Consider the following 24331-nt stretch of genomic DNA (forward strand, 5'->3'; position numbering starts at 1 on the left):
TCTCAGTTGTAATTTCAGGTATTGGAACAACTGTTGGTCTGTCGATGGGTATCTCAGGTCAGGAGACTTCTTTTTTACTTCTCAAAGTAATAACGGTCTCCACTGTCTCAAGAGAATCCCTTGAGACATTATGTCCTTGTTGTTATTGCTGCCGGTATTCGTGAGGATTTGGCTGAGGTTGTGTGGGAAATTTCCTTTTTTCTAAGATATTCAACTGCGTGCTCATCTCATTAATGGTATCCCGCAATTCATTTATGGTCTGAGTGTACTGATTATTAGTTGTGACTTGAATCTGCATGAATTGCCAAAGAGCATCCTCAAGAGACTCCTCCGATGGTGCGGGTGCTGCATAAGATTGAAATCCTGAAGGTACATAGCTCAGAGAGATCTGTTGTGGCCGATATTGATGCTGAAAGACAGCATGATGATATGAAGACTGATAAGGGGGTGCATAGGTTTGGGAAGGTTGATTCCAAAGTTGTTCTATACTATTCTCCTTTTCCATCTCTATAGCCTCCACTCTTCTGGTGAGTTCAGTTAGACGTGCCTCAACATAAAAACCATCTTTCAGTTCATACCACTCTCCACCATATATTGCTCTCAATGGTTGAGCTGCAATTGGTCTTCTGTCAATCCTAGTGTTCCACTACTAAGCATAATCAGTTAAATGATCTAGAAAATCCAATGCCTCATCATGCTCCTTATTGAAGAAATATCCTAAACACATAGTATGAATGAATTGTTTCAATTCAGGAGTCAACGCAGTGTAGAAATAGTTTATTAGGCGCCATGATTCAAATCCATGGTGGGGACACATGTGAACTAGATCTCTAAATCTCTCCAAACTTTCATGAAATGTCTCATCAACTCCATGCATGAATCGACTTATTTTGTTCCTGCAAAATTTGAGTTTTCTATAAGGGAAAAAATTTATGCAGAAATTCGTTTTGGATATCACCTCAATTAGAGATAGAATCGGGCTTAAGAGAATTAAACCACGTCTTAGCATTATCTTTCAATGAAAAAAGAAATAGACGCAATCTAATTGCCTGATTAGTAGCAGCTCCATCTATAAATGTATCACATGTAAGCTCAAAATCGATTAAATGTTGATACGAATTTTCACTCCATCCCATAAAATTGAGGTATCACAATTCTAGGTTTAATGTTAAAGTTCTGTGCATTCTCAAGAAATATGATGTAAGATGGTTGTATGGTTCGTGCGGGCTGCGAAAAATTCATAAGCTTGCGTGGTGCAGGTGCAGCCATATTTTCTTCAAAAAAAATTTTCTTTTTTTTTCTTTTTCTTTTTCATGAGAAAAATTAAAATAATGAGAAAAATACTAGTTGGAAACTAAAACTGACATTCCACAGTAATGGCGCCAAAAACTTGACTTACTCTAAAAATGAGCAGTTCGGAAGCCATCCTAAATATAGGAGTTCAGTCGTGTAATAATTAGCCCAAGAGCCAGATCGTCTCTTTAGAGAATGTAGTTAATTCCAAATTTTATGTAATTCCACAAGAAATTAAGAAAATACAAGTTACTGAACACAGTTTAGATTCAGGTTCCTAGGATTTTTTAGATTTTTACAATGAAATTTAAGACCTAACTAAAAATTTAACACACATAAAATAACTAAATAAATGTCAGATTCAATACCAGAATGACGACAAAATTAAACCTTGCAATCATCCAACTAACTAAAGACCGACTAAACTAAACAATAGATAAAAGCCACTAAATAAAAATACCAAATTCCAGACTGGGATAGACGTGATAAGCGGATAAAAACACCAACTTTATTAATAAAATGCCCAAGAAAATTGTTAATCCTAAAACAATATTTAAAGAAGAAAAGGAAAAAAAAACAACTTAGCAATCCCCAACAAACTTAAGCATCTCAACTATTTTAATGCAAGAAATAAAAAAAATAAACTTAGAAAAGCAGAAGTTCAAGATTAAATAAACTTAAATAGTAAAGTTTAGTAATCTAGAATTAATGATATTGAGAAAAAAAATTTAAACTTTTGAAATAACTTAAAGCAGTGAAGAGAAATAAAAGAGAAGGAGAGAGAAGTAAGCAACTGGCCGGGTGGGTTGAGTTTGGCCATGTGAGAGAATTGGTGTGGGAACAACACAACAGGACGTGTGCTTGGGTCTTCCTCCAACAGCAGCAGCAACTCTAGGGTCAGGAGGGGCAGCAAGAGCCTCAGGTTGCAGCAAAACGAAGCAGCAGCGGCAGTGGAGACAGTAGCTGGGGCATCTAGCAGGAGGGACAAGGAAGAGCAGCAGTAGACATTGGAGACTAGGGAATAGACAACAAAGAAAGAGAGAAAACGAGAGAGATGGAGACGCTTAAAAAAACAAAAAAGAAGAGAGGGAGAGAAGGAGAGAGGACGAGATAGAGAAAAGAAAAGAAAAGAATAAAGAGAGAGAGATAGAGAGGAATGCGAGAGGGAGAGATTGAGAGGAAGAGAATGAGGGAGAGAATGAGGAGAGAAAAGGGGTGAGGCACTGGAAAACCTAGCAAAAGAAAAAAAAAATAAAAGAACCAAGACTCCCTTAAAGCCCTAAACCCTATTCTGCTTCCCTTTGCTTCAATCCCAGCCACACACGCCCACAGCTGCATGTCTGAGTCACATCAACTCGGCCTAGCTCACTCACATACGCACGGAGGCCCAAAAGGTGTATTATTATTTTTTTCTTTTCTTGTTTCTTTTTTTTTTGTTTCCCAGCGTATAAGCCCGATTTTGACATTCTTATAGCCCGTAGTTCTTAAAACTCAAAACACGAAAGTTGTAGAGCATTTTCTTGGCTTTCCACAACATTTTGAATCATCTCAATCGGAACTCGCATGAGAGAATCATGCCCAGATTACGAAGTAATGTCGGCTTTAATATCCATAAATTACCTTGCGATAATAAAATATCAAAAATTCATAAACTATTGAATAAAACCCAAATATTTTAAATAGAGCGCAATTTTAAAATATTGAACATAATTAGGCATTTAGTTAAAAATATGATCGTTAATGCATAATTTTAAATGCCTAATTATGCAATTTAGGCACGTAATCACTCCCCCTTACAATAAGCATCTTAACAAAATTTGTAATATCAAGATCAATTTCATATAAATTTCAATATCATGCTCATATATCAAGATCAATTATCATGATTATATATATCATCATATATCACCATTTGCAATATCAAGATCAATCTCAATATCAATTTCAAAATCATGCTCAAATTTTTAATTTATAGTGAGCTAATATACATGCTTAGGTTTGTAATCTCATGCTAGCCAATATACATTCTTAGGTATACAATCTCATGCTCAATTTTTGCCCAAAACTTCTCCCCCTTTTGATATCAATCAAAAAGAGTAAGATATCAAGAAAAACATATAAATAAATGCTAAGGCAAAAAACAACTATAATCAAAACATTTGCATACATCATGCATAAAAAAAATAGACAATAAGTCCCAAAATATCATAAAAAAATACAAACGATTATATATCAGAATTTTCAATAATCTCCATAAATCATGATTTCATAGCTTAACAAATCTAGCTCCCCATGAATGAAATGTATTTCATGTTCAATAAATTCATACTTTCATTCTTGAAGGACAAACTATGTATCCATGTATTATATGAGTGTAAATATCATGTGAAGCTATCATCTTTCTCAATCATGCTTTTAAATTCATCATGTCATGCTCATGCTTAGTTTAGTAAATTTTTTCCCCCTTTTTATATCAACAAAAGGATAAACCGAAAAAAATATTATGCAAAGGTACTAAGGACCAAAAAAATCGTATTTAGATTGTAATAATAAAGTCCAGAATCCAGCATATATTTCAATCATAACATGGTCATCCATTACTCAGCATGCCAAAAAATATATATAACATAATCCAACATCAGCATGTGAACTAAGATGGTCAAGAGAAAACAAATAAAAGAATTAAGCGCAGCAAAATAATATTTCAACCCAGTTTAGTGTTTGGTTTCACAAAATATATATGCATCTTGCATTTCCATCAAATTTGTATGCTCATGCTCATGCTTTCTTCAAACACTTATCCTTATTCCTTATTTGAAATTCTTATGCAATAAGTTCAATTTGCTTCCGATTTTCTTTCTTTCGATTTCAGATAATTCTTTTGCATATATATATACCAGAATTCATATAGTTTTCCAAATCTCAATACTTTTTGAGTTAAGCCTTGTACAATCCAATTATCTCTCACGTCAACGGTATCTTCATAGGTTGCCTCTAGTTTGTCCCATATCCCTTTGACTGTTTTGCATGCCATAACCCTATTGAATTCATTTATATCAAGGGCACAATATAATGCATTTATAGCACTTGAGTTAACTTGCAACATCTCATGATCGTTTTCGGTCATGTCTTTTTCTTCTTTGGGTATTTCTTTTCCATCTACAAGTTTGGTAGGGATAAGATCATCATGCGTGACAACCCTCCATGCTTTCCAATCCATAATTTGAAAGTAAATTCTCATTCTTTGTTTTCAAAAAATATAGTTAAGACCACAAAAGATAGGAGGCCTAGTTAAGGATTAACCCTCGGCAAAGGGAGCTACGCCTAGGTGTACCATAAAATTTTGTGTAGCTACTAGGTTAAGATTCGCTACAACCTTACTCTGATACCAATTGAAAAGTAGGGTTTAGTCCCAAGAGGGGGGTGAATTGGGTTTATAAAAATTTCTTTGAATTCTTTTAATAAATTCTTTCCCAACTTATTTTATTTTTAACAATCACATAAGGATGATTTTGAATTTCAATTACAATATTCAGTTTAAAATTAAATTCACTTTTAAATCTTAATTGGAAAGTGTATCAACTTGATCTTGGAGCAATTTAAACCAACACTCAATCAATCAATCAATAAATCAACCTCGACATACAAATTACATAAGTTAATTATATATGTGAGACTTGGTGCACACAAACAGTTGTAATAAACCTCGATATACACTTAAACTTCAAAGCTTATGTACCGTCTTTTCCATTGATTTGATGCTATATATGGGTATTTTTAAACCACAATTACTTGTAAATTGGTGGAGACTTATATAATGCATTAGATATTTGATTATTTAATTTCTAAACATCATAGAATGTATATGTTATATGATTTTATTAGTAAAATATTATAAAAAATTTTATAAGTTCAAACATAATAAAATTGAGTTGTAAATATATATCTTATTCTATCTAACCAAGAGCTTATTGTTCTATTTAGTTTGAATAATTAATTTCTAAATAGATTACTATATGTGTGTGTGTGTATATTAACTGATAGCCAGTACCCTAGGATGCATGGGATTTAGAAATTTGAATAAATAATAAAAAAATAAATTGACCAATTTAGGATATTTTTTTAAACAAAACATGGATATATATCTGTCAACTCAATGCATTTAATGAATATGTTTTTTTTTTCAGAAGAGTTTAAAAAATACATATCTTAATTGTCTATCAATATAATAAATATATTATTTATTTATTTATACAAAAAAATTATTTTCTTTTTATGAATTTTTTATTTTTATTTTAATTTAAAATTATCAAAAAATAGCATTGTGGTTTTATTTAATTGTACATATTATTTTGTCCAAACTATATTTAATTTATTTACATCCCCCTACTAATTACCAATAAAGGTCTTTTCAACAACACAAGATTTGTTGGAGATGGGAGATGATATACATGGTAAACCTCCTACCTAATTATTCATTTAGAGATGAGTGATTTATTTACTTAAAATTATCAAAAACTAAGATTAAAATCTTGTACTATATACAAAATCAATTACAAAAAAAGGACAGTTCAGTGCACAAGGTTCCCGTGTATGTGGGATTCGGGATACAAAGCTCCCAGTCAGGTCAGTTCAAGTGGTAAGGGCGACTTGTAACTTTGGTGACCTTAAAGTCACGAGTTTGATTCTCCCTTGAGAAATTACGCCGGTAAATTACCAGGGGTGTGTCAACGGGCAGACGACTTTCACCCTCAGAGTTTGATGCCACATCATAGTGTCCAAAGTGGCGCAACGGTGGCTGGAGTTTTCGGATTATAAAAAAAAAATCAATCTCAATATGTTTTAAATTAAATAGAGATTACATAATAATTAAGTCTATATGTTAACGATGTTACAATTTTAGGGTTGTATTGATAATAAAATTCATGCATTTATTGGGTTATGAGGAGAATAAGCTTTCCAAATTTGAAGAATTAATGCATCTCATTCAAATTATTTAAATAAAATAAGGGTTTAATATGTTAATTCCATGCAATTACTTAAGTTCTTTATTATATTTCTAAAATTTGTTGTTAAGAAAAAAATATTTCACGCGGAATACAAGTTTCCTTCCATATTTATACGTCAACGATACATAAATGATTATATGAAGACTCTAGAGTTAATTGCAATATAATTAATGATGCAATTGTTGGCTTTTGTTATTAGTAGTCAACTAATGACGACTATATCATAATGTTGTAATCATGATTACAAACAATATAAATATTAAAAAATTAATTTACATTGTTAAACCTTTTTTATAGTAACTTCAAAGTTACTTATCAAAAATAGTAGAACTAAAATGATGTGTCTATGTGTGTGAGAAAGAGAGAGCCAAAGGGGTGTAGTTGTCATACATTTTTTCAAAGTACATCTCCTCTATTTAGTATTTATGATATTAATTTCTTTTCTTAGTAAAATAGTTTTTTGTGTGCAACTTGCTCTTGGTTGACAAATATAAAAATGATGGCACGCAATTAAATATTTGTTAAAATACAAATATTAGTAGCAACACGGTGAAATATTTATTGAAAAAAGTTAATTAATGCTTCACAATAAAACTAAAATCCTTTTAACCTATTGAAAAAAGTAAATTATTAGCATGCTCAAGATTATTAAAATTTAAATCTTAATTTATCTAACATAAATGCTCTAAATACGATATTTTATTTTATTCTGAATATTTTTTTATGTATACATATTTTATCATCTTGTTAAAAGATAAAAATATTTTCATACACAAATATTTTATTTTATTCGTACTTTTAGATATAATCTAAAAATGGTCCATCATGCTAATGCAATGTCTAAAAAATATTTATAATATTTTTAAAAAATTACCTACTATATAAGTAATCCTTACATATTTGAGAAAGTGTTTGCAATTTTTTGTATTCATTTTGATGCCATAAGTGAGTGTTTAAATGACTTATATTTCAATGTTACAAATTAGAGACAATTATTTTTAGTCAAACTTCAAATGGTTTTTAATGACTATTTGACCATAATATTGTAATCCTATTTATTACCTATAAAAATACTTTAAAAAAATAATTTACAGAGTCAAATTTTTGGTAATAACTTTGAAGCTGCTCATAAAAATTTATGATGGGCCCTCTTGTTTCCACATTTGAAATTGAAATTTCATGTGAAAATGTATTTATGGTTCTTATGATTACTCTCAAACAGGGTACACAAATTCCCCCTATAAATTAATAGCGACAAAGATCTGAAGCTTTACATATTTTTCGCCATATCCACTAAGCATTAACAGCTCCCTTAAAAGCGAAGACTTGCTGCATTTATGCTGTGCTTGCAACGGATACAATGGCTACGGGTGTGGAGTGCAGTACAGTAGAACGGTAGAAGTAGCCATGAATGGAAGTAGCCATGAACTCCACAAGATGGCCATGGAAAATCAATGCCACAGGAAATTCCCAATTTCATGTTGGAGCCACGAGGAGAAGAATCTTTCTTAGGATTGCCGATTGCCCGAAAAGCAAATCTCACAGATCAGGTTTTTATTTTTTATTTTTTATAATATATGGCGTAAATTAGCTCACGCCCATTCACGTGGATCGAAAGGGTCCTACCTCCTCCTCATCGCCTTCTCTTTCCTTTGTCCACGCGTTATCGATTGCCGCAGCCAACGTATTCGACAAAAAGCGCGCGGGAGAGAGAGAAGGAAGACGCGCACATCGTATCATTTCCCAGTTTGTATATCATTGCCCTTGTCTGCTCGTCGGCCCGTCGGCCGGCTAAAGCACCGACGGCGAATGACCCTTTCCGCTGACCCCTTTGCTTAACACACGCTTGCTTTTTCTTCTGGTGCTTTGTGTTTGTTTTTGGTCAAGCACTTACTTTCAAGTTTCAATCTCTCTCTCTCTCTCTCCTGCCGGTCTCATGTCGTGGTCTGTACGTTCTTTGGGGGAGTTGAGACCGTACTTTTTAGTTTATTAGAACATGGGTAGTTTTTATTTTTTAAAATTTTTTAAATTTTATATATTATGTGTTCCATGTTTGTGTTGGATGGTGTTGGGGATTTTATTGGCATGGAGTTCGCCTTTTCATGAACACGCTGGCGCAATTGAGCTTCGAATTTAAATTCCATAGCTGGAAAGCTTGGAGACCCACCATTGCTAATTTCTGATTTAACGCCATGACTCCAGATTGACGAGGTGGACTCCGTTCTGGATTTGTTGGTTGACCCCCCACACTTTTCAAGAACCCGAGAGAGAGAGAGAGAGAGAGAGAGAGAGAGAGAGAGAGAGAATTTGGGTATGCGCTTTTTTGCGAATTGTGTTGCGTTTCTTCTCGATTGAAGTGGGCTTTCTCAAGAGCAGGGGGGTCTCCTTCTTCTTCCAGCCATGGCTCCGGGGAAGGTTTCTGAGTTCTATCGTCAGGGCAATGACTGGTATGCTCTCTCTCTCTCTCTCTGGATAAATTATTTGCTAGTTGCCTTTGGTTGCATTTTGCTTGTTGATTATGTAATTTCTGTATCATTCGTCGGATTTCAGTGCGTATGACCCGTGTTTGTTACTACTTCTACTATTATTTTATTTTATTTTATTTATTTATATTTGTGTTTTTTTTTTTTGTTGGGGGGGGGGGGGGGGTGGGGGTTCTTGATGAAATAATGTAGTCTTATAAATGACTCAAAAAACATTGCACAATCAATTCGAATTTCAGTTTCTTTACTTTCATTTCTAAAATTTAGTAGAACAATTTGAGGTGGGGGTTATGTGTTGTTCTATGCTGCTGGGTTCCTAGATTGCTCCTTCTGTCATGCAGTGCACTTAAAGGAGGAGAGGATACCCTTATATGGTGATTAATTTGATAGGCATATTACTTATGTTGGCTGGAGGCACATGTGTGATGAAGTCCTATGGGTGTGACAGGTTATGCAATGCCGGCTTGCCAAGTGATATTTCTATTGTTGTGGAAGCAGTAAACTTCCATCTTCACAAGGTATGCTCATTCATTTGCTTTTGTGGGCTGTACTTATCTGAGAATAAATGGTTTAGCTCAAGGCTGTTAAAAGTCTTTTAAAAAGGAAAAAGATTTGAGCTTTTCTTTTGTTGTATAACCTATGTCTATATGAAGGTTCTGTTCTTATTTCACAAAATTCTCTGATTTGGAAATTTGACTATGGGTGTGGTCAACCCAATGGAGTTGGTGTTATTTCTTAAGAAGATTGTTTCGAAACCTAAATGTAGCAACCTTCTTTGACCAAACATATTGCCAGCTCTACCTGAAGTGTTCTTCCTCGTATCAAAGAATTGTATTCCACATGTATTGGGTCCTCGAATTCGGTTCTATGCTAAATTGTTATTGTTGAGATTTTGATTAAATGAATGACCTAACTTGAAGATATGTCTCTCCCTCCATTTATATTACAAATCAAATAAATTCTAATGACAATAATACCCTTACTATCTCTCACTAATTAACATACTAAAAAACTTAATAATAATAATACTAAAGGACATAAATAACCTCTACCACTCCCCCTCTAGCTAGAGCATAAATATCATATGCTCCTAGCTTGTTCCAAATAAATTTGGTAAACAAATCAGCAATCTGCATATTAGACTTCACATAAGCGGAGATAATGAGCTTCTGTACAAGTTTCTCCCGAACTAAATGACAACTTTAATGTGTTTCTTATAGTCATGAAAGACCTGGTTGGAGGCATTGGCAATATGAAGAGCAGCTTCATTATCACACATCAACTTCATAGGCTGAAAATGTGAAAAACTCAATTCTTCCAACCTGTTCATCAATTGGACAAGTTCACAAGTAGTGTAAGTCATAGCTCTATATTATGATTTAGCACTTGATTTGACTACCACAATTTTTTTCTTAGTCTTCTAAGAGATCAAATTACTACCAACCAATATATATTACCCAGTTGTGGATCTTCGGTCGGAAGGCAACCTAGTCCAATTTGCATCTGTATATCCATGAATATAAGTGTAACCCTGATCCTGATATAAAAGTTCTCTTCCAGGTGCACCTTTGAGATATCTCAAAATGCAGATTACTACGTCCCATTGACTTGTCCTCGGAGAATTTAGAAATTGACTCACAACACTTGTTGCAAAAGAGATATCCAACTGAGTGACTCTGAGGTAATTCAACTTTCGAACAAGTCTCTGTTATTGTCCAAGATTAGGCATCAAATCAGTCAAAACTTAGTATCGTTCATTTTTTTTTGCTTTGCTTTACAATATTGGGGGCATAAATAGCCACTATACATAATTAGAATGCTAAAGTTTAGGACTACAAATCTCTCAGCCAGTAGAGCATATCTCTAATTTAGGAAACATATTTACAATCAATCTATATACGGAAGTATACCAACTTGGAATTACTTCTAGAATCTTCAACACTCCCCCTCAAGTTGGTGCTTAAATGTCGCTCATTCCCAATTTGTTGAGACCATCATGAAATGCTCGACTTGATATGACCTTGGTGAGTAGTTCAGCAAGTTGTTCTTGAGACGAGACATGAGGTGTTTCAATGATCCTTGCTTCTAGTTTCTCCTTGAGGAAATGCCTATCAACTTCCACATGTTTGGTTCGATCGTGCTGAATTGGGTTGTGGGCAATATCACAAGCTGCCTTGTTATCACAATATAGCTTCATTGGGCTGTCATGCTTAATATTCAGATCTTCTAATAAAGTACGGATCCATAATAATTCACATACTGCCTTAGCCATTCCTCTGAACTCAGATTCAGCACTAGATATAGCAACTACAACTTGCTTCTTGGTTTGCCAAGTGACTAGATTTCCTCCTACAGAAGTGAAATATCCTGCTGTAGACCGCCTATCTTTGATTGATCCAGCCCAATCTGCATCAGTGTATCCTTTGACATCCCAATTATTCCCCTTTTTAAACATAATCCCTTTTCTTGGAAATGACTTCAAGTTGCGCAAAATGCGGGTAACTGCATTCATATGTTCTTCGCTTGGAGAATGCATGAATTGGCTCACTACACTTAGTGCATATGCCAAGTCAGGCCGAGTATGTGCAAGATACATCAATCTCCCTACTAATCTTTGATACCCCTCCTTGTTTGTCTGAACTTGATCCGAATATATGCCTAACTTCAAATTTTCTTCCGTAGGAGTGCTAACTGGACTACACGCCATCATACCAATCTCACTTAGTAAATCTAAGGCATATTTTCGTTGAGATAGAAAGATACCTTCCTTTGATCTTGACACTTTAATACCCCAAGGAATTATTTCAATGGACCAAGGTCCTTTATCTCAAATTCTCGGGCTAGGTGGTTCTGCAATGCGCTCCTTTCTTCTGAATCATTTCCCATTACTATCATATCATCAACGTACACAATGAGACAAGTAATCATTCCTTTATTATGCTTCACAAACAAAGTATGATTTGAGTTACTCTGCCTGTATCCAAAAGCTTTCATTGACTTCGTAAACCTTCCAAACCATGCTCTCGGAGATTGCTTCAAACCGTATAGGGCCTTTTTTAATCTGCAGACATGTTTTCCACCTTCTGACTGCATATTACATCCGGGGGGCAACTCCATGTATGCTTCTTCTTGAAGGTTTATGCAAAAAAGCATTCTTCACATCAAACTGGTGCAATGTCCAGTCAAGATTCACCGCCAAGGATATAAGAATACGGACTGTATTGATTTTTGCTACTAGTGCGAATGTCTCCATGTAGACAATTCCATAAGTTTGAGTGTACCCTCTGCCTTGTGTTTGACTATGGAAACCCACTTACATCCAACAGGTTTCTTTCCTTCAGGCAGCTCAACGACTTCCCAAGTTGAGTTCTTTTGAAGTGACTTCATTTCCTCATTCATAACCTCCTTCCACCTAGGATCTCCCTGAGCTTCCTGCATGTTAGTAGGAATAGGTACGGTAGATAATTGATTCGCAAATGACTCACTTTCCTTTGACAGTCTATGGTAGGATACATAGTTGCTCATGGGATACTTAGGATTGAAACTAAGAACAAGTTCATAGTTAACTCTAGGTGTACCTCTAGTGGCTTGATTAGGCAGTACTTTTGGAAGGAATTGAGATTCAGAATGTACCTGGGGTTGTACTTGGGGTTCGGGAAGGGAATTGACCTCAGAAAACAATTGGTTAGATGGTACTTGAAGTGGAGTTGCTTCCATCTGATTCTGATTATTTTCCCCATTCAAACGAACGTCCGGTTGGTCGAGAACAAGTTGCTCACGCAGCCCGGTTGCCTCCTCTAGACACTCACCACTTTTAGCCAAAAATTCACCACTTGTATCCAAATGGTCCAAAGAAGGATTTAGATTTAGAGTCTGCAATTCATTTTGTCTCTCCCCTTGAATTAAAGACTTGGGAACAGTATAGTTCATGTCATTTTCATGAAAGAATATGTCAAGGGTGACATACATTTTCCGTGATGGGGGATGATAGCAACGGTAGCCTTTCTGAAGTGAGGCATAGCCAACAAAGACACATCGTAGGGCTCTTGGTTCCATCTTATCACATGACAGCTTAGGAAGATGCACAAATGCCATGCACCCGAAAATTCTAGGTGATAAATTCGGAGCAGTATGAGCACTTACAGTCGAATGATGGACTTCAAAGGGAGTCTGAAAATTTAGCGAGCTGGAGGGTGCACGGTTAATTCCATAATTTTGAGTGTACCCCTTGGCGACTAGTCTAGCTTTGAATCGTTCAATGGTTTCATAAGTTTCGACTTGGTATCAGAGCTAGTTACTAGGAGGTCCTGGGTTCTAGTCTCATCGCCCGCATTTATTCTATGGTATTTAAAAATTTATTGTATGTTTATCTCTCCACGTATTGTCGGGCTCCACGTGCGAGGGAGTATTAAAGCTTGATATACATTGTTGGCCCACAACCTAATAGTTTAAGCTTTTAGGTAAAGTGGTAATCTAACAAAATCACCCATATTTGGCACTAATTCGTTGTTAAGATCCATGGGTGTATCAACCAGTTGTATCCAACAATCCAGTTTCATCCAACATATCAAAAACATAATTCCTTTGTGGCAAAACAATTCTCATACAAGATCTAGATACTTCTATACCCAATAAGTATTTCAATGATCCCAAATTTTTGGTTTGAAACTTAGCCTGTGGAAAAAGTTTGAGACTAAATATCTTTATCATCATCACCTATAATAACAATATCATCCATATAAACAATAAGAAGGATCCTACCCGATGAAGTATAACAATAAAACACAGAATGATCTAGATACTTCTATACCCAATAAGTATTTCAATGATCCCAAATTTTTGGTTTGAAACTTAGCCCGTGGAAAAAGTTTGAGACTAAATATCTTTATCATCATCACCTATAATAACAATATCATCCATATAAACAATAAGAAGGATCCTACCCGATGAAGTATAACAATAAAACACAGAATGATCCACTGCACATGGTCGAAGACAAAACTCAAGTACTACGACATTGAAACGGTCAAATCTTGCTCTGCAAGATTGTTTTAAACCATGTAGTGTCTTCTTGAACCGAAACACTAAGCTTGACTCCTCCTGAGCAACAAACCCAGGTGGCTGCTCTATATAGACCTCCTCCTCAAGATCACCATGCAAGAAGGCGTTCGTCATATCTAATTGATGTAGGGGCCAATGACAAGTAATAGCCAAGTAGATGAACAAACGTACTAATGCTAGTTTGGCAATTGGAGAAAAAAGTGTCAAAATAATCCAAACCATACACCTAAGTATACCCCTTTGCAACAAGACAGGCCTTCAGACGAGCCACAGAATCATCAGTGTTGACTTTCACAGTGTATATTGAGTGACAACCAACCATAGACTTGTCAGGAGGAAGAGATATCAAGTCCCAAGTGTCATTATCCTGTAAAGCATTCATCTCTTCAACCATAGCATTCCTCCACCCAAAGTGGGCTAAGGCTTGCAAAACAGATTAGGAAGGGTAGTAGATGAAAAAGCAGTGACAGAACAATAATAGGAGGGTGATGATAAGTCATAACAAACATAGTTGGAAATGAGATGTTGGGTACATGTACGTTTACCTCGAACAATAATGGGAGGATCAACATCATGGGAAATATGATCATCAAACAAGGAAACCAAAGGCATGGTAATAGAAGCTAGAGGGGACTCTCTTCCTCGGAGCTGTCTTCGTGAATACACCTGCAAATTAGGATGATCAAAACGATGAGAAGGACTTGAAATACATAGAGACTCAGGTGGTTGGGTGGGCAAGGACAGCAAAGTAGAATATGGAAGATTAGGCGGAGGAAGAGACTCATTGAGCTCAGAAGCACTTAGGGACTGGGTGCAGTAAGTTGTAGACTCAAAGAAGGTAGCATCTACAGAAACAAAGAAGCGATGCAACACAAGACTATAACAACGATAACCCTTTTGAGTATATGAGTAGTCCAAAAAGACACATTTTATAGCACGGGCATCCAACTTGTCCACCCCTGGAGTTAGTTGATGAACAAAGGACAAACACTTGAAAATATATGTAGGGAAAGAGAATAAAGGTGAATTATGAAAGAGAATGGAGTGGGGAATTTGACCACTAAGAACAGATGATAGCATCCTGTTGATCAGATAGCAAGCAGTAAGTACAACATACTCTTTAGCATTACCACTTCGAAGTATTCGAACTAGCAAACCAAATTGAGTCTTTATTTCAGAACAAAAGGCACAAAATATATTAAATAACTTGGAACGGTCTTTTATAAATATAGCCAAGTCTTTTTTGAATAATCATCTGCAAAGGTTACAAAGTACTAGAAACCTAACTTGGACACAACTCTACTAGGGCCTTAAACATCTGAATGGACTAACTTGAAAGGGATTGTAGCCTATTTTATTGACTCGAGAAGCGAAAGGGACATAGTGATGTTTTCCCAACTGACAAGACTCACAATCAAGACTAGACCTAGAACTCAAATCAGGAACAAGACATTTTAACTTTTTCAATGAAGGATTATCAAGGCAATAGTGAATTTGGAGAGGTGTGGCAACATCAGTGTAGGTGGTAGAAGGACATAGCAGATCAAAGTGAAAAAGTCCACCAGCTTCACACCCTCTACCAATCGTCTTCCTCGTCTTAAAATCCTGAAAATAACCACAGAATTAGGGAAGAATGTTACTATACAATTCAAGCTAGTAATCCTGCTATTGAAACATAAGATTGAAAAGAATTTTGGGAATATACAAAACCCCAGGAAGAGAAATAGAAGAAGTGGAATTTACAATCCCAATTCCCTTGGCTGCAGTAGTTAGCAAGAGTAACACAAGGTAAATTTGCAGGATACTAAATAATAGAAAAGAAATTAGGTATACCTATGATAAGATTAGCAGCAGTGGAGTCTATGACCCAAGGACTAGATCGAGAAGTACTAGATGACATAAATATTGTGGGATTACCTGTTTGGGCAAGAGATGCAATGGGAAGAGAAGCTTGTTATGACGTTTGAGTTTGATACTTCTAGAACTTGGAATACTCTTCCTTTGACATGGATACAATACGTTGCCTCCCACTCGACCCCAAAGGTGTGGAGTCCGTGGTGGCTACATTGGCAACACGTGAAGGTCTACCATGGAGATCCCAACACTGCTCAATAGTATGATTACTTCGTCCACAATGAATGCACTTACAAGGAGTGCCTCTACCTCGTCCATCTCTACCACCACAGCCACCCAAACCACCTCAATAACTTCTATGGTTGTTTGATAGAAAACTAGAATCACCCTGTGTAGCAAAGACTGCCCTCGTAGAGCCAGATGCAAGAGCACGAGAATGTGTGCTAAAGGAAGCACGAAGGAAACGAGAATAAACATCGACAATGATGGCAAGAGGCATTACTAAGTATCTGGGATCAGAGTGCCCCAAACTTGGCTCTCAAGCCCGCTAGAATCCAAAGAACTGTCATTTGCTCCCTCAGCTTCTGCATCTCATGAACGCCAACAGTTATAGGTTGCACAACGTTAAGCTCCTCATGAATTCGTTTCATCTCTCCAAAATAATCTGCAATGCTCCTATCTCCTTGTTGTAACTGAAAGTCCTGGGATAAAACATACATACGTGTAATGTTACTAGAGTATAGAAGCTTGGCATAATCCCAAATCTCTTTGCACGTATCTAGATGCATGCACATCCGTGCAATCTGTGGCTCCATCGAATTCCACAAAAAAGGAAACAATCAAGCATCTTCTTGAATCCACACTTCTTTTCTCTTTTCATTAGAAGGATTAGATTGGAGAAAGTGGTCAAATTTTCCTAATATTGCTAAAGAATCCCAAACAACCTTAGACTATTGAACTTAATTCTTTCCGTCTAACTTTTGAGTTGTTACTTGTGACAGTGATGAAGGAAACATGTTCTTGGGATTCATAGACTCTATCCCAACAAACCTGCTGCCACACCAATGTCAAACAAGAAGAACAATCAAAACTAATTGGGACAATCGCAAACTATGTGAAGTACCGACACAACCATGGATGAGATGAATGACTTACCAACTGATATAGCACTGCCGCAGTCTCACAACTTACGAACACTGCCACTGCTCCAAGAAACTCACAAAGAAACTTTTACGAGCATCAAATATGTTCTAACAGATTACCACGAGTGTATGGTCGAAAAAGGTTGGGTCTTTGAGCCAAAAACATGCCCAACAGCTTGCTAATATGGTCTAGAGAAGGAACCAAAACATGGCAAAGAAAAAAAAGAGAGAGAGAGAGAGAGAGAGAGAGAGTGAAAAAGGTGGCCGAAAACTCTCTCATGTGCCAGTGTGAGGGTTGGCACTGCCAGCATTTGGCTGGCGTGTGGAGGTGTGTGGGACACTTTCCCGTGATGGGGTTTTGTGGGGGTAGGCTTCAGATGGTTCTATTTTTGGCTATATGGTTAGTTTTGTGAAATAATGAAGGGTGCAGGTGGATCTGAGAAGGGCAGCGGTGGGGAGGTGTTTTCCGGCGATGGCTGAGTATGATAGGGTTTAGGTAAGATCACGCTCTAATACGATGTTGAGATTTTGATTGAATGACCTAACTTGGAGATAGGTCTCTCCCTCTATATATAATACGAATCAAATACATTCTAATGACAATAATACCCTTACTAGCTCTCACTAATTAACATACTAACAAACTTAATAATAATACTAAAAGACAAATACTCTTAACAGTTATCAGATGCTGCCAAACTTCCATGAAATCTACTCTTAATATTTTCCCTTATATCCATATCTTAATTTGCCTATTTTTTAGCCTCATTGTTTTCAATTTCTCATAATCTCATTAGCTCATAATAGATCTAATTTCATTTTCATTTGTGGTGATGAATTGATATGTTTATGATGTGACATGGTGCACCTAAGTTAAATGACATCCTTTCTGAACTATATTTTAGAATTGCTTTATAAGTTATACCCCTCTTTGCAGTGGATCACTGCATATATTTTGCATTGGAAAATTTCTGAACCTTCAGATCCTTTGAGGATTTGATTACTTTTGCCTTTATTGTATCTTCATTTACATATTTTTGGTGATCATGTGAAATTAACACTTCAAATAAAATCTCTCTGCTAGATCTAGAATGTAAGTTGGGTGGCTACAGTTTTACGTGTGATATTTTTCAGAGTTTGCAAATTGTAGGCAAATGACATGGTTTCCTCACCATATAACATGTGGAAATTTGGAATGACATTGTAGATATATACATCAAGTTACAGCCACGGTCTCGAGCTTGAGAGCATCTTGATTTTGGCCAAAACTATATAGTTTTGCTTGTTTTTCTTATTGTGGCTGAATTTAACTCTTCAACTTGAACTCATATTGGCTTGAATGTTTTGGTCGCAGCTGAGACTTAAACCATTTCTGGAAATAATGTTCTTATTATCTTTCTCTATCTATGCATTTCAAAAGATGTGCAGTTACTTCTACCTTCTCTTCTATGGTTTTAAAGCTACCAAATGAGTCTTTGTGTTCATCGCATGAGAGAAGTTTCATGTATTAGGTCATAATGATAGGGCTGTATTGAATCTTGTACTTGGCAGATTTATGCAGATGGATGGCATACAAGATTCATTTCACCCACGTTAGATTTAACCTTTTCTCCCCTTGGCTGGCAATCAGCTAGGAGATCTCTTACGTTGAAACTAAAAGTATACCTAAATGGGTAATTGTACCCTTTATTTTGTTATTCCAACATGCAGCACATGTTCTATATATAATTGACCTGTTCTCTAGGGAACAGATGGTTTTTTATCTTCCTACGAGTTCTGAGCAGAATCTATCATTAAATCATTACAATGTTCATTTGGTCAATGCATAGTTTTCTGGTGTTTATACCATTTTGTGTTTCTTAAATGTGTTCACTGGGGAAAAAAATAGAAAGGATTTTCTTTAAATTGAGAAAAGGTAATACTTATTTACCATGCATTGACAAAGTCTATGGTTTTATGAACAGTTTGTAGACATCTTGCCATTTGCTTCAGTTTATGATATTTGCCTTTTCTTGGATATAATTTCAGTTTATTATATTTCTTGAATGGTTCTGCATAAGAAGCTGTGCAAGCTCTGCCTTACATATTACACTTTTGCAAATGTTTTCTCAATAGTAGAAAAAGGCTAATAAGATATTTTGACAATGCAAACTTTCCAGTTTCCACTCATATCAAGATGTGGGAAGATGGCAAAATTACTAGAAGAACCTCAACATACCCATAATAGGATTTTCACCATATCACTGGAAGGATTCCCTGGTGGTCCAGACACTTTCTTGCTAGCTGCTAAATTCTGCTATGGTGTCCGGGTAGATTTGACTCCTAGGAATGTTGTACTGGTCTATTGTGCTGCAGACTATCTGGAAATGACTGATGAATATGGAGACAGTAATTTATTGTCCAAATCAGAGAGTTTCTTCCATAGAAATGTACTTCGTAACTGGAAAGATTGTATTTTGGCTCTTCAAAGTTCTGAAATCATTATGCCAAGATGTGAAAAGCATCAAATAATAAGCAAATGTTTGAATGCTCTATCTATGATGGCTTGTACAGATCCAACTTTATTTGGATGGCCCATGATGATGTATGGTAGCTTACAGAGCCCTGGTGGAAGCATCCTTTGGAATGGAATTAATACTGGGGCCAGAATTCGGAGCACAGAATCAGACTGGTGGTTTGAGGACATCTCATATCTTAGTGTTGGTTTGTTTGTGAAGCTTATTCAGACAATGGAAGCAAGGGGTATGAGACCTGAAAATTTAGCAGGTGCCATAATGTATTATTGTAGAAAGTACCTACCTGGTCTTGGCAGATGGCAAGGTGGACAAAGTGGAAAAACTAGAACGGTTGCAAGTTTTAGCTTGACACCTGCTGCTGTGGATCAGAGGGTTCTTTTAGAAAGCATTGTAAAGCTGCTCCCTGAAAAGAAGGGGAAATCCTTTTGCCGATTCTTGTTAGGGCTTCTACGTGTTGCATTGATATTGGGTGTTAACCATGCATGCCAAGAATCATTAGAGAGGAAAGCAGGGATGCAACTGGAATTGGCAACACTAGACAACCTTCTGATTCCTAGTTACTCTGATTCTGATACTTTATACAACACCGACTGTGTTGAACGGATTATTCATCATTTTGTATCCTCAGAACCAAGGGCAGCTCTGTTTTCTCCATCATCCTTGAACCTAGAAACATCACCGTCGTCTGGGCCATTAAGAAATGTGGCAAAGTTGATTGACAGCTACATTGCAGAGGTTGCATCTGATGTCAATTTAAAACCAGGAAAGATTCGCTCACTTGCCGAGGCACTTCCAGAATCTTCTAGATCTTTGCATGATGGGCTATACAGAGCGCTAGATATATATTTCAAGGTTTGATTCATCTCATTGACGCCCATTCAAGCATAATTAGAAGTTGTTTATTGTTCATATGGATGGCCCATTGAAATGAATGTCTTAATTGTCTCGTATAGCTTAAAGACACACAAATTTAGAATTGATTTAGGAAAGGAGATTGTTCCAGAAATGCATGCTGCCCACTGATGCTATACAATTATATTAATGACTTGTGAAACACTGTTGTTTTCACAATTTTACAATCATTTGTGATGATGGCTGCTATTTTTGTTTTAATCCATTCACCCAAAATTTCATGTAAGACACAATGGAGTAATTCAATTTCATGGGATGTACAAAAGCATCCTAAATGTCTTTTGAAAAATGAAACAATTCCTTTCCTGGATAATATTTTGGGGATTTAAGATGTGCCATTGAAATTTAATAACTGCATTGTCTTTTCTGTGGCATTTGCAACTACAATGTAAAGATATATCATGAAGAAATGGGAGTCACTGTCTGCATGATGGTGGGGGATCCGTTTTAGAAGTTCTTGGAATGAACACCTTCAATCTTTTACCATCCACCATGATGGCTGCTATTTTCTGCAGTGACTTATTAATTACTTATGGTTTCTGCAATGATTGCTTGTGAAATATGGACCAGTTAAATAAACTTTGGATGTCAAAACAAATGCTTTTCTTGAGCATTAAAACCGTGCCTGTCTTAGTTGGGCGATGATGCTTTTGCTTGTATAATAGATCCATCTGGTGGATTGACACCATTAGGTTACATATAGTTTGTGGAACGGAATAACTGTTGTATGGGGATATAATAGTTTACAAGAAAAAAAAAAAAGTGGCATCTTTATCCAGAAAATTACCATGCAAAAGCTGGTATTATCCCAACCAATATACAATAGCATGAGTATAGAGACAATCCAATGGTGATATTTGAGAATAATCATTCTTTATCTATTCCATATCCATGGTTATTTGCCCTAAATTACTATCACATTCTTTTTTGCAAACTTATATTGCTATTCCATTCCCACTCAATCCAATTTTATGAAGCAAATGTGACCTTAAATATCCATCAAGGGGCTTCTCCATTCAGAAGATGTTAGTGCTGTATATGGAGCATGGGTACTAATGGTAGAGGCTTCTTCATGGTTCTGCACATTTGGCCTTGTTCCTGGAAAGTCAGCTTAGCGTGTATTTGAGACTTTGAGCTTGGATAAATCTCCATTTAAGCTCTTTGTATGGTTTCTTTATGTAAATCTCTAATTCATGTTTTCATGTTTTAGTATGATTTCAATACTTGACCCTGCAGCTTAACTTGCATGCACGTGTTAACAGAACAGTTTGTGCAGTAAGCTGCTGGATTAATCATTGAAATTTGAACTTAAATGCTGGGATTACAAGTTATGTCATGGCACTGTGCAGGCACATCCTTGGCTTTCAGAGAAAGAGAAGGAAGAACTGTGCAGCATCATTGACTACCAGAAGCTCTCTATTGATGCCTGCGCCCATGCATCCCAAAATGGAAGGTTGCCTCTAAGAATTGTTCTACAAGTTCTGTTCTTCGAGCAGATGCAGTTGAGAACAGCTTTGGCTGGCTGCCTCCATGTCTTGGACACTGAAAGTGCCCCTGCTGGTCCTTCTACCATCCCGAATGACATGGGAGGCCAGATTGTACGAAGAGATGGTTGGGTGACAGTTGTGCGTGAGAACCAGGTTTTAAAAGTAGACTTGGAAAAGATGAGATCTAGAGTTGGGGAGCTTGAAGAGGAGTTTGGTAAAATAAAGCAAGAGATGAAAAGGGTAACTAAATCACATAGTTCCCTCAGTTCTCCCCGCATGGTGGTGAGGAGACTTGGGTGCAAGCTTCTTCCGCGGTCCTCAGATGCTGAATCAGATATTGTTGAAACCACAAACCCCACTCCAAGGGCATCTCTTGAGCAGGCACGTCCTTCCCGTCATTCTAGACATCGGAAAAGTTTCACTTTGTTTTGAATGCTATCCTAAGAAAACCAAAGTCTTTGCTTTGAAATTTGAAAAATCACACTACTTTGGGGGAGACAGGAGTCCATTATGGCAGAACAGTTTTATTCAGTGACTTGTCTAGGTGAGGAAAGCAGCTTCTTCTCATACAGATGTGTCATTTTAACTCCCTTTTGGAGCATGGAGGAGAAATTATTACCTTTGGATGGTAGAAATAAGCAGTCATCGAAGATTTAACCAAAACCATTGATGGAACACTGTTGGCTATCCAAGATTTGGGCTGACTAAGATTTCTTGACACAGGTATATACATGTTTCAGTTATAAGCAGAAAAGCATTGTTGTTGTTGTTATTGTTTTTATACTTATTTTTTGGATTATACATGTACAGTGTATGAATCAATCTTTGTCAAACACACAAGATATCAAAGGTTTTTTTCCCGTTCAATTGGCCTTCTTAAGGGGTGATGGCCTGGGTACCTGCAGGCATTGTTGGGCCTTGTAAGAACTGAAATGTGTTATTTGTTGAATTTCATTTTTTGCTTACTGTTGAATTTTCATGAACCATTTTGCAAGACATGATTTTGTGCTGTCTGATCATGCTTCTCATGTTGCAGAAAATAAAATAAAATAAAATAACATAGAAGAGATTTGGGAAGGGGGGGGGGGGGGGTTGGTTTGTTGGAATCTCAGTACAAAAATTTTCCCTGTGATTTGATCAAACGTGTGAGGGCACAACGAATAAATGAAAAAAATGTTAAAATTATAAATATTGAAATAGAATTCTTATCAATAGTGAGGATGGTATTGTCTTGATTAAGGACGAAGACAATAAAAAAAGATGATGAAGTTACTTTTGTAAAGTAACTTGTTTAATGAAAACCAAATAGAAGATTTAAGCTTAAAATTGTCAAATGAGGAAAAGGCTAAAAATATGAGATTTATTTATAAAATTAGAGTTAACGAAGTTAAGTATGCATTAAAAAAGATGAAAAATGAGAAAGTTATGGACCAGATAACATTCCAATTGAAGTTTGGTAATGCTTAGGTGATAACTAAATTATATGGTTAACTAATTTATTTAATACAATTGTAAAAACTAAGAAAATGTCAGATGAATGGAGAAAAAATACTTTAATAGATACAAAAATAAAGGAGATATTCAAAATTGTAATAACTATTGTGGAATTAAACTTATGAGTCATACGATGAAACTATGGGAAATGGTAGTTGAATAAAATTAAGGTTAGAAACGAAGGTCTCAGAAAATCAATTTGATTTTATGCCTGAGAGATCTATCACAAAAGCTATTTATCTTTTAAGAAGATTAATGGAAAAGTTTAAGAAAAAGAAGAGGGACTTGCATATGATATTTATTGACCTTGAGAAAGCATATGATAGGATACCTAAGGAAGTTCTATGGTGGGTTTTAGAAAAAAAAGAGTGTATATAGTAGGTATACCGATGTCATTAAAGATATGTACGATGGAGTAATGAATAGTGTAAGGACTATAAATGCAAAGATCCGAAGAAATTATAATAATTAAATAATAAGGTAAAGGAGAGAGAAAGGTAAATTGTAATTTGGAATTCAAACAGGGTCTCGTTGACGAACACAACATGTTCGTCGACGAACACGCTTGATGGGATCGTCGACGAGAAGTTATCGAGAGACTATTTTCAGTTCTGAATTTCGTCGACAAGGAATAAGCGGTCGTCGACGAATTCCCTTCGTGGCCTCGTCGACGAGGTGGCATGTCTCGTCGACGAGTGCAGGTGTATAAAAAGCCATAAACTCGGATTTCAGCGCAAATTATTCAAATAAACCAGATTCTCTCTCTCTCTCTCTCCTGTTCACCCCCTATGCATTCTCTTTAAGATTTTGGGCCGGTCTCTTGTTGGTTCAACGACCCGAGGCCGCCACGACACTCTTGGGAAGTTTCTCTTCAAGTCTGCTGGAGTGGATCGTTGGTGGGGCTAACTTGGACTCAATCCCAAATTCAGGATAATACTTTTTATTTAGTATTTGACTTTCCTACAGTTGTAGAAAATGTAGTACTCGAAAAAATACTGAAGTTTTGTTTGGAGTAATGTTATTTTCAGGGTGTTGAACAGGAAACCCTGCGGGTGTAGGACTAGTGGTTTTAGGGGCTTT

General features: G+C 36.2%; 1 protein-coding gene across 4 annotated transcripts; it reads left to right on the top strand.

Annotated features, from left to right (window-relative positions):
- The first annotated feature begins 7574 nt into the window (after window positions 1-7574).
- LOC131149391 (BTB/POZ domain-containing protein At3g44820) lies at window positions 7575-22730 on the top strand. Of its 4 annotated transcripts, none has more exons than XM_058099809.1 (5): window positions 7575-7852; window positions 8505-8749; window positions 9234-9303; window positions 19002-20210; window positions 21620-22730. In XM_058099809.1, the coding sequence occupies exons 2-5, from the start codon at window positions 8703-8705 to the stop codon at window positions 22187-22189; spliced, it is 1896 nt and encodes a 631-aa protein (XP_057955792.1). In that variant the 5' UTR covers window positions 7575-7852; window positions 8505-8702; the 3' UTR covers window positions 22190-22730. The 4 variants fall into 4 exon arrangements, with proteins under 4 accessions (XP_057955792.1, XP_057955791.1, XP_057955790.1 ...); XM_058099807.1 differs by having other exon boundaries at window positions 7613-7852; window positions 9127-9303; XM_058099808.1 differs by having other exon boundaries at window positions 7581-8749.
- Window positions 22731-24331: the final 1601 nt, after the last annotated feature.

Source organism: Malania oleifera, chromosome 2 (assembly GCF_029873635.1).
Source record: "Malania oleifera isolate guangnan ecotype guangnan chromosome 2, ASM2987363v1, whole genome shotgun sequence".
Lineage (NCBI taxonomy): Eukaryota > Viridiplantae > Streptophyta > Magnoliopsida > Santalales > Ximeniaceae > Malania > Malania oleifera.